At 42.5% G+C, this 11950-nt stretch overlaps 1 protein-coding gene across 1 annotated transcript; it reads left to right on the forward strand.

Moving 5' to 3' along the window:
- Positions 1–818: 818 nt before the first annotated feature.
- LOC143509733 (uncharacterized) lies at positions 819–3066 on the forward strand. Its single transcript, XM_076998564.1, has 2 exons — positions 819–2427; positions 2782–3066. The coding sequence occupies exon 1, from the start codon at positions 947–949 to the stop codon at positions 2057–2059; it is 1113 nt and encodes a 370-aa protein (XP_076854679.1). The 5' UTR covers positions 819–946; the 3' UTR covers positions 2060–2427; positions 2782–3066.
- Positions 3067–11950: the final 8884 nt, after the last annotated feature.

The following is an 11950-nucleotide window of genomic DNA, read 5'->3' on the forward strand; positions in this document are numbered from 1 at the left end:
AGCATCTGCATTACCTGATGTATTTTGCCATCCAGAAATGCACAGATCAAGTACCCTGCCAAGAATGTCGCTTGAAGATTGGGCTCGAGAACAGAGACATGATCCGGTCATAAACCGTGTGATTGACATTGTAAAAACAGGAACACGTCTCTCTTACAGAAGAAGACAACGTGAAAGCCCAGAGGTTCAGCTGATGCTGAGAGCATTGGGCCAGTTAGTTTTAACCAACGATGTTCTATACAGGAAGCGTTTTCATCATGACGGCTACTGTTATCAGCTGGTGCTTCCAACTAACTTCAGACATCAAGCCCTTGAACAACTTCATGATGCCATGGGACATATGGGTGCTGAAAGGACATTAGACCTGATTCGTGGTCGGTTCTTTTGGCCCCGTATGGCTCTGGATGTCAATGAAAAGATCAGAACCTGTGAAAGATGTGTGCGAAGGAAAGCACGAGTTGAAAAGAGTGCTCCTCTAGTAAATATCAAAACCAGTCGTCCCTTGGAATTAGTCTGTATGGACTACCTTTCACTTGAACCGGACGGAAAAGGCACAAAGAATATATTGGTCATAACGGACCATTTCACCAAATATGCAGTTGCAGTCCCAACTGCAGATCAGAAGGCAAAGACTGTGGCTAAGGCACTCTGGAATAATTTTTTCATTCATTACGGATTCCCAGAGCGCTTGCACAGCGACCAAGGTCGCGATTTCGAATCAACTTTAATTAAAGAACTATGCTTGCTGCTTAGTATAAAGAAGACTAGAACTACGCCATATCATCCACGTGGCAATCCCGTGGAACGGTTCAATCGAACTCTCCTTGAGTTGTTGGGAACACTTGAAGAAGGAGACAAAGCTAGGTGGAAAGACTTTGTGCAACCTCTTGTACATGCGTACAATTGCACGAAAAATGATACTACGGGTTTTTCTCCTTATCAGCTTATGTTCGGCCGGCAACCACGTCTTCCCATAGACATAGCTTTTGGTCTACACCCAGAGCACAGTAAAGTATCCCATTCTGAGTATGTCAAAAACTTAACAGAAAGTTTAACAGAAAGCTATCGGCTAGCTATTGGACATAGCCGGAAGCAGGCCTTACAAAATAAAAGGAGGTTTGACAACAAAGTGAGAGAGTCCACTTTGGTTGCAGGAGACCGAGTCCTTGCAAGGAATGTTGGCTTGAGAGGGAAACACAAGATTGCAGATCGATGGAGTGAAACCATATACAATGTGGTTAAGCAGATACCAGATTCACCCGTCTATGTTGTTGTTCCTGAGAATACAGATGGGCCTGAGAGAGTTCTTCATCGAGATTTGCTTTTACCTTGTGGGTTTTTGCCATCCGAGTATGGAGAAGTACATCCTGTCAACTCAAAACCCAAAGCTGTACCAAAACAATCACAGGTCCCTGGTTATTTGGAAATTGAAGAGGAAATTGAATTTCCTGAAATTGAGGATGGAGTTCAGTATTATTCTTCATATGACCAGATTTCAAATGTGATGAAAGACATGCAGACAAATCAAACATCCCAGGACTCCGTTTTGGTGGATGCTGGATTATTGGAAAACTCCAACTCTGAAGAATCACCCCAGTCTGTTTCCCATGGAGAAAATATACCGGAACCATCGACAAATGAAACTACAAGTTCACACTCATTTTCATTAAATCCTGAGGCTGTCGTTTTCCAACCTACGTTGGCTTCGGTGGATGAACATGATGAGCAACCATCCACTCCTACAGCTCATGGTGATTTACCTGGTGCATCCGTAGATGTTTCAACTGAACATGATGGTCCCCAAGAAGTGACAGAAATTGTTACGGAAGCTACGGATTTAACAGGCAGTGGACAGGACCACAAAGAGTTAGGACAAACTAGTGATGGAACAGCGCTAAGAAGGTCTTCCAGAGAAAGAGTGGCTCCAAGGAAGCTCACTTACCCCACTTTGGGGAACCCATTAGTGACTGTTATGCACTACATTTTACAGGGATTAGACGAGGCACTCAGTGAAACTTCTGCATTTGATCCCATGGCGATCAACTCTTTTTCACTCTAACATAATGCTGTGTGCAACATGCAAGGATGCATGCTGATTTAGGGGGGGAGGATGTAACCCGCCTAAGTTAAACACGCTGATTATTTTCATTTTAAAATATCACGATGCAGTACTAGTTTCAACCAGTAGGTGGTTTATTTGTTCACTATCGCTATATTTCCTAAAAATATATAGATTGAGAGAAGAAGCGGTAGCACGTTGTGTCGCTGATACTGTGAACGACGGAGAAGAGAAAAGTTAAGGAAAAGTTAATGGATATTTTCACATTGATGTTAAAGAAATGTTAATTGTTTCTTTATACAACATAAAATTGCAAGAAGTATTGGGAATTGAGAGATTATCAAGACCCTTTTCAGTTGTATTCCCCGGTGAGTGTTCAATGTTCTCTATGTTATTTGAATGGTGTAATTCACTAGCGGTGGTTATGCTAAATTGTACATTCACAATGAATGATAATTGTTTGCATTATATAGAGTTGTTCTTTAAAACCAACCGGGAGGAAAAATGTGACTGTATGTGTGAAGTGAGAATTGCGACGGAATGCGGTGATGAATGGGCATGCAATGTGCTAGCGTTAGCTAGCGGCGAGCTAGGCTCCAGTCGATATAGCACTGTGTAAATGCCCGAGAACTGTTGAATGTTGCGGATTACAGATACGATAATTTTCAGATCTGATGTTATTTTATTTAGAGAATTTATCTGATATTATCCTGCTTATGCAGGTTGGTTTTTTTGTAAGCCTGAAGAAGCTAGGTCGACTGCATGTGGAGCTGCCGTCGAGAACCCTACGCCAAGGACGTGCTGAGCGCCCTCACACTCCACAGTGGACACTTCCTTGCTCCTTCAGGACAGATAAGCTTGAGTACATAACCTATACTACCCGGGTAGTTGTATAGAGATTCCTCTTTTCTTTTTTTGTTATTTTGAGCTCTGGGGTATTTTTTCCTTTCTCCGCCATTCGTGCCAAGGCCAGGTACTGAATGTAGGGTGATTGGTGTAAGAAAAGACTGTTGTCCTTCTAATGTGTAATGGTTAAATAAATGCCGGCTGTATTTGTTAAGACTTTACATTTGGCTGATGGAGTTATTCCACCTTTACTCCTCCTCCCGTGTCTAGACTATCTCACACGTGTATTGTCTGATAGCCCATCTAGTGGGTGTATCTGACTTCTCTTCATACACGTTACAATTGGTTGATTTTTTATTGCACCGCTGAGGTTTTTTCCAGCACAAGTACGAAAAGTGGATTTAAAAGCCGATTTATAGGAAAAATACAAATTATTGGTGAAGCGTTATTAATATATATTACATATAATAGATAAAGCATCCTTTTTAAGATCAATTAACCTTCAGAGAATGCGTTGAAGTCCCTGACGGTTCGCCAATGGTATAGTGTTAATTCACCACATTTTAACATTATATTACCTGTTTTTTGCCGCCTTTCTTCCTCCACTTTTCTCTTTTTACCACCCTGGGCACCAGAGGACTTCTGCCTTTTTGACATCTTTACGGGGAGATGTCACTCACTCTGTGGTGTCTTTTTCCCCCCACAGAGAAACAGTAACGAGGTCCGCAGAGCGCGCGGGTTGGCGCGCGGGTGATAGGTGTCGTGTGTTGTTATTATAAGAATTATTAATTTGACTAATATTATTAAACAATGAAATTATGATTATGTGGTATGATTATGATTTATTAATTATTCATTTGTAAAAAAAAAAAAAACGCATGCACGCAAGCGCCCCCTGGACAGACGGCGCCCCTAGCATTTGCCTATGTCGCCTAATGGAAGGGCCGGCCCTGGGTAAAGTCTAAGTCAAGTCGCAAGTCTTCAGTGATGTTGTCTAGTCAAGTCACAAGTCATCAGTTTAGTGACTCGAGTCGGACTCGAGTCCAAGTCATGTGACTCGAGTCCACACGTCTGCTTATTCCTAGGTTCGCGTGTTCTATACTCTGAGTGTGATAAGACCTTATGTTCGTTCAGTTCTTCTGTCCTTTTCCTGTTTGGGTTATGTTTGAATAATGCTTTTGTGGTAGTGTCTCTAGTAGCCTGTTTAAAGTAGTAGCCTACTTCTAGTAGCGTGTTGCTTGCTTGCCGTGTTGTCATTCTTATGTTCCCTTTAGTGTATATTTATTTCTACCTAGTTGTTTTTCTTGTTCTATTCTGTGTTTATTTTATTTTATAAATTATATTAATCTGTGTTTGCGTCACACCCGCCCCCTTGATACGTTACACCTCACTACAAACTACGATCTCTTCAAGTAACTCCCTCCATCCATTTATGCTTGTGGTCTGCCCAGAGCTATTTATTACATTTTTGCCAGAGACCTTTGATTCTTCGACTGTCAGTTACTGATCTGCTTTCCTTTGTGAGTAAATTAAGATGCGGTCTTACACAGCTAATGACACAGCTGGCACTATGTAAGCAAACGAGGTGTAACAAGGAATTAAAATGGAAGGGCTGAGTTAACAACTGGCATGAAATACAAAATAACACTTAAAGTTTTCTTTTTAACATTTGACAGAACAACCTGTACCATCTGCTATTTGTATGACAGTTGGATGCGTTATGAATATGTAATCCATTTATCTAGCTGAACTGGGTTTAACTTTTGACTCATTAAGTAAGGATGCCCGCAACACTATACTGGCCTACAGTGAGCACCACTGGAAATCTGTACAGTCCCTGACCTAATTTCTGTCGCTTATCCATGTTGTGGACACAAAAGCTTATCATTTCCACAACATGGATAAGTGACAGAACTTATGTCAGGGACTATACAAAGCAAATCATTAAACACCCTCTCTGATCTCTAGATATTTTATCTAATCTCTAATCTCTAGATATTTTATCTATTTTATCTAGATATTTTAATCTATTATCTAAATATTGTCACAATATTTCTAACACTAAAAATAATGTGATGCCTTATAATGAATGACATGAGACATTATAACTACATCTAAGTATGCTGTGTACTATAAAGCAGGAATATCTGATTATAAAGATGCACTATAAACATTCATAGCAATAATGTGCTATGAGCAGCAGCACAGGCAACTGTGAGTTCTGTTTCCACAGGTGCTGATGTAGAAGACAATTGTTGGAATAGAAAGGGGGTCGAGACTTATTTTTAAGAAATATTTTGGGGCTTCTCAAGTTGACAGCTTACTCCTCCATTTTGTGAGGAGACACGCCTCCTCTGAAGCTTCCTCTCACCTTTTGTGTTTGTGCCAAACAGCCTCAAGTGCTATTATGTAGCATTCTCACTTTCTCACTCTCTCTCTCTCTATCTCTCCCTTGCTACTCTGAGATTTCTTTGAGAATATTTGTCCAAATTTTTTTTGAAGTGCATATCATTTACTATACTTAAATTATTTATCATTAGTCTCAATAATTAAATCTTTGTCATGTTCAAAGCAAATCAAAATGACGATCTTTAATAATTCTTATATCTAAGAGAAAGAAAGTAATGATTTGATCACTTAAGAATTTTAATAACCATGATGTCTTTGAAGATATTGGCAATGACCACAATATAATTATTATCATAGAAAACTTGGTAAAAATAAATGGTTCATTTATTAAAACTAACTACTCTGTCACTAACATTATCAACAGCCCCCACACCACCAACAACACGGTTTCATGTTAAACTTATTAATTACATAGGAATTTGGTGCTGAGGTGGTGGTATGGGGGCCCCATAAGGCATTGGCTGTCCCTGGTACCACTCCATGTATTTAAATACTGAATGGTTAATTATTGGGGCAGTTTCATTTGTTTATTTATTTTTTCTTTGCTACTGCTTCTGTCCACTTACTTTGACTCCAGTGTAAGGCAATACATGTTGATCTGTATTTGACTTATGAAGCACTAACCTTCCACCTTGCTTTATTATGGTTGGTCTGGGTTTATTTGCACAGGTCTAAAATAACAGCACTGCAGGTGATTTCACTCTTATCTGTATGTTACACGCTGTGGGAGATCCTAAGAGATGTAATCACAAATATCATGCATCAGAAGCCATGCTCTAGTGTAACTTTTGTGTCAGAAATTTGACCATACTGTCACGGTGAGGCGGCCCCCTACCGGCCGCCTCCGTCCACAACGGCTGTGTTGTTGTTGTTTTGTGACGTCGTGTACGCCCCTCAGGTGGGCGGAGCCCGTGATCCGTTCCCACCTGATGGTCGTTTGTCTGTCTATATATGTCTTGTCTTTGTACCAGTTGACCGCTGGTCATTATATCCTTAATTCGGATCTATTGCACGGGTTTTAGGTTTGCACACTTTATATTAAACCACCCTTTTTCCCTGAGACTTGGCGTGATCGCTTCCTTTTTGTTGCTCACACCTGCCCGTCACAGAATGACCAGCCACCCTTCGGAAGCCGCCGAGTCTCTTTTTCTTTCTCCTTCGTTTGTGGTCATGTCTCGTGGTAAGTGTTTGTCTGCGTGGTGTTTTGTTTGAAGAGCTCCGCCGTGCTTAGGTGTTTTGTGTGTGTGTGTGGCACGGCGAGGACCAGGGCAGTCTGCCCTGAGAAAGCTTTTCATGTCCGTTATTCGTTGCGAGAGTTCCGCCGTGCGTTTGTTTGTGTGTGGCACGGTGAGGACCAAGGCGTCTGCCTGGGAAAACTCTCATGTGTATGTTATAAGTGTGTACGGGTAGCGGACCGTAGGATCAGTGTGCATGCTCGTTTGTTATATGTTCAATGTTGCATGTGTGTGACGCGGTCGCCGCTCGTCACGGTCGCCTCGCTCCCCGTGTGTCTTGTGTTTAATGTGGGGAGCGACTGCGACTCTGAGCGGCGCGTCACCATTGTGTTTGTATATGTAGAGCACGCATGTTTTTGATCCCGTTCGTTTACCGTCTGTGCACTACTTTCTGTTTGTGTAGTATTTGCGTGTTCGTTGTGTCCTAGCGTGTTTGTGAAATGTCGTTGTTATATGTAATTCCACGCTTGCTCCTCCCCTTAAATGTGTGTTTGGGGGGGGGACCGGTTGTGGTCCCGTGCCACTGGGTATGGCACGGAGGGCGTCGGTGTGGCGCGTTTGTGTTGTATGTTGGTGTGTGGTTGGGTGTGTGTGTGTGTTTGTATGTGCTGTTTCTGTGCAGGTGCTTCCCCCTGGCGGTGTCGTGGTGTTCCTGGACCTTGTGGGGGTCTCCACCTGGCAGGAGCCCCCTTATATTGTGGGGTGACCGGAGCCCGGTCATGAAGAGCCCCTCTCTAGAGGGCTGGGGCCCCCGGATGTTTGGGGACCATGGGGCTCCGGTCTGAGAAGCTCCTGCTGAGGAAGGAGATCCTCCCTCCTGCCCGGGGTGACCAGGAGGCCCTTGGGGCTGCTCCCTAGCCCGCGTCGGGGGTGCTCTGGGCCTCGGTCTCTGGCGCTCCTGGGTTGGGTGGAGGAGTCCACCTTGCGATGAGAGGCCCCGGGAGGGGTTGGCTCCCCAGGAGGCTGGGGTGACCCCTAGCAGAAGGCAGGGGTCAGCTCTGGGAGGAGGTAGGTCCAGGAGGTGAAGTAGCCACGCCTCGGGGAGGTAACCTGCACACACGCACACACTAAGGACGACAAAGGAGTCGTAGCTCCTCGTCCGCACACCCTTGGGGCTCTCTGGCTAAACGCCGGTTAGGGCGTGAGGGCCCTGTGACCGACTGGGGCGTGGTTATGTGTTGTTAACGGCCCGGTCGGTCCAGGGTCCCGCCCGGGGAGGTGAGCTGAGTAATGTTTTATGTGTTTTGTGTTTCAGCTCGTGGACTGCAGGAGGTGTGTCCCTGCCTGTCCTTGCCTTCCTGCCCCTTCGTGTTGTTGTGCAGCCGCTGTGTGCCACACACCCAGTGGAGGGGAGTGCGGCTTGGTGGGGGGGTCTGTCACGGTGAGGCGGCCCCCTACCGGCCGCCTCCGTCCACAGCGGCTGTGTTGTTGTTGTTTTGTGACGTCGTGTACGCCCCTCAGGTGGGCGGAGCCCGTGATCCGTTCCCACCTGATGGTCGTTTGTCTGTCTATATATGTCTTGTCTTTGTACCAGTTGACCGCTGGTCATTATATCCTTAATTCGGATCTATTGCACGGGTTTTAGGTTTGCACACTTTATATTAAACCACCCTTTTTCCCTGAGACTTGGCGTGATCGCTTCCTTTTTGTTGCTCACACCTGCCCGTCACACATACAGCATGAAGTAAAACATATTTTTTTTAGAATATCAAGATAAATAAAAGCCATTTAGTGGAAATGCAAATAGCAGTTGTTTTTTTTTTTTTTTGTAAAGAACTGCAAATATAGACTTTAGTATTACTTACTGAAACAGAATAAAAGCACAGAATAAAAGGTAGTAAAATGTTGAAATCTTTGTGAATCACCATTTAAATCTAACAAATGCCAGCCCATGTGCTTAAAGTGCTCTCCGTGTTCAGCTAATTTGTTCGAGGTCACAACAGAATGGATCTATGTCCTCTACTGTATGAAGTTGCTGCTCCTCTTACACCATACTCTCATCAACTTCATTCATTAGGTCATTTTCTCATTCATTCATTCACACACACACACACACACACACACACACACACACACACATACACACACACACACACACACACACACACACACACACACACACACACACACGCACGTATGCACACACACTGTAGGAATAGGGATAATTGAATTCCCCATGCCTGAAGCTCAGGTCATGTGGTATAACTGACTTGTCATCTGCTCGAAAAGGTTTCTTTGTGGGATATGGTTACAGTTGCTATGGAATCAGAACAGAAGTGTGGCACTGAGGGGTTGGTTGAGGCTGAACAGTCTTAGTCAGCAGGATTACCCTTCCCAGCATAGAATCTGGACAATGAGTTTTTTCTTCCCTACCTGAACGAATTTGTCAATTTTCTCGTTCGCAACGATCCAATAGCCTCTTTTTCAATGCATGAACTTATTACAGACACTTATTTAAAATATTGTAAATGAGTATTATCTTTTTAAAGTGCTTCACACATAAAAAATTAAGAAAGTCCTTTCAGTGAAAGTCCTCTGGAAATGTTTAATCACATTTATTTTAAGAAATCATTTGTTTATATAATTTGAGTAAATTGATCAGGTTTGTATCATAACCATTGACTGCTTTTAAGATGATTAGTTTGTTTACATCTGGTGGTCTCCTAAACTATTATGTATTACACATCATTATGTGAAAATGGGTAATCCAGGACTTTTTGCAAATGAACCACTCAAAAAATGGACCACCAATAGCACTGCATATTAGTACACATTAGCTTAGCAAAATCCATGCACTGTATTATTTTCTGCACTTACTGGATTGTCAAAAACACCATCATGAGAATAGTATTGCTTCTGTTCTTTTTGAATATGGGAGTAGGCCTATGGCTAACTCTTTAGAACAGCCCTATAAGATTTCTTTGGAAGTGGCTCATTCAGTCTAAATTTCTTTATCCTGATATATATTGTTCCCTTCATTCAGGCAGTCAGTTGTTTCCTCCGAGCACACAGAGGGGGGTGGACTACCCTCTTCCTCTGAATCCTCTTCCTCATATTCGAACTCAAGCATCAATATTATGAAGGAAACTATCTTCTTCCTCATCCTCATACTCCGAAGGGGTATGAGGATGAGGATGAGGAAGAAGTTAGTTTAATGACTCTGGTGTATAGCTCCACCAGTTTCAAACTTTTTCCCCCGTGCTTACCTCTCTTCATCCTGCTTTTGGCTTGTCTTTCTGTAACATGAGGGGACAGGATGCCAATATGTGCATACATTAGATGCAGATTTTATTAGCTGAAAGCGGCACAATTAGCACTTGCCACATACAATACGTAAAACACACAACATAGTTAGACAGAACAATAAGTGGACTCAACAAAGACTAGTGACATTAACAGCACACACACACACACACACACACACACACACACACACACACATACACACACAAATTTTTAAATATAATATACCCAAGTGAACTACATGACGTTAACAATATGAGACACAGGTGAGACGGATGAACACATGCATATTGAACCACACCCAAAGGAAATACACATATGGACAAAACCAGACACAGACTACACATATATTTACTGAAGGGAGAGGTCAGGGGCTGTACCTACTGAAAACTCACTAACAGGTTATTAATAGAATGAAACGAAGAAACAAATCAAATGAAATTAACCATGAAACCAAAAGTTCCACAAACTTTTTAAACCAGTAGCTATAGTTAAAGCAAATTAAAATGGAGGAAAAATGACTTATGGAGGAAATTCCTAATGGTAATGTTGTGACTTATGCAACAGAGAGACCAGATCCAATTCTGTAATGCAAACAGGAGTGGAATTGACTAAAACATATGTATTACACTGAGCTGACTGACCAGAATGAGTAATAGTATGGTGAGGATAATTATGAGAGCAGTGGGCAAAGATGGTATCAAAACAGCATTATGGAGGAAGGCAGGCTTACTTAAGTCGAGGGTCCTCCACATTTAGATGGCTGTCCTCTTGTGCCAGCTAGAATACTTCTAATAATGTGAGGGCCAATATGAAACCATGTGCAAAGATTACCAGGTTCTGACAGTGACCCAGCAGTACATGATTTTTAGAGAAGATGTTTGAGCGAGACCGTTTCAGAGCCACCATGCACTCAGTTGAACAAGTAAGGCCTTTGGCACTTTGGCATTTTGCCAGTCTCTGAGTCACCACTGCCGATTTTTAAAATGTAGAATGAATAATTATTACTGCTGTCCAGACAGAGCTAGCCTTAACTCTATCAACAAAAAATGTAAGGGAAGGTGACTTCAAACGACAGCATATGTTACATATAGCACCGCCCCCCTCTGACCTGTCCTGTCTTTGCTTTGTTTATCCATGTGTTCTTTGTTTTTTTCTTGTTTCCCTGCCACGACTCTGTCAGTCTGTTCTCACGGCCCTCGTCATTGTCAGCACCTGGTTCTAGTTAAGTTTCCTTGTTCAGTTCCTTATTCATACCCTATGTTTCGTCTTCCTGATTGTCTGCGGATGTTCAGTTTATTCCACTCGTGGTCTCCTTCTAATCGCTCCCCTTTCCTGTATCCCGGTTCATTTGTTATTTCTTGTCCCGTTTTGGTATGTGTATTTCAGCTGCCTCTCTCTTCCCTGTTGTAGTCACTGTTCGTGTCTCAGTTTATGCTTCTGTTGATACGTTGGATTTCCATTCCCCCTGTTTCCCCTGTTACAGCAAGTGTTTTGAGTATTTTGTTTCCTTTTGCCTGATTGACTGATTGCCCCTTATTATTATTATTATTATGTGGTCTATCCTTCTGTTTATCCCGTGCATTCGTTCCTGTCAGCGTTATAATTGTTAGTATTATTTGTAGTTACCATCTTCATTACTTAAGTTAATGTTTCTATCCCTCGCCATGTCTTGCCTAGTCACTGTGTCTACATTTGTAATCCCCATAGTCACGTGTTTTCCCCTTTGCCTCGTTTTCTTTCCGTTTTTCATTGCACGTCTTGTTTCTTGAAAACCCCTTATCCTGTGTCTGCGTTACGCCTGTCCAGCCCAATTGTTACAGCAAAGTAGATAGGTAATAGAACATGCATGGCAATATATAAGAAAACTGTTGTACATTTCCTAAGCACATACTCTATTATTTAAAAATAAAGAATTTGGTTATTAGGAAACATTAGGCAAGCATTTCAGTACTGTTCAATCAGATAAGTCTGTGGCTTATCAGGTGTCTTCAACTCATTATACCTGAGCTGGAAGTGTGTGGCTGTGGTTCTTTTGGCATAAAGGTTGCAGGTTTGGGTACCTCAGTATTCTGGAATGTAGATTTATTCTTACATAAATGTTTATTGTTGTTTGTTGTTTGTAACTTCTCATAGCCAGAGGGCTTGAAGGTGGTGG

This window comes from Brachyhypopomus gauderio, chromosome 3 (genome assembly GCF_052324685.1).
Source record: "Brachyhypopomus gauderio isolate BG-103 chromosome 3, BGAUD_0.2, whole genome shotgun sequence".
NCBI classification, from domain to species: domain Eukaryota; kingdom Metazoa; phylum Chordata; class Actinopteri; order Gymnotiformes; family Hypopomidae; genus Brachyhypopomus; species Brachyhypopomus gauderio.

Coding starts and splice junctions, on each gene's coding strand:
- LOC143509733 (XM_076998564.1), top strand. CDS start 947: ATGTTCGGCCGGCAACCACGTCTTCCCATAGACATAGCTTTTGGTCTA.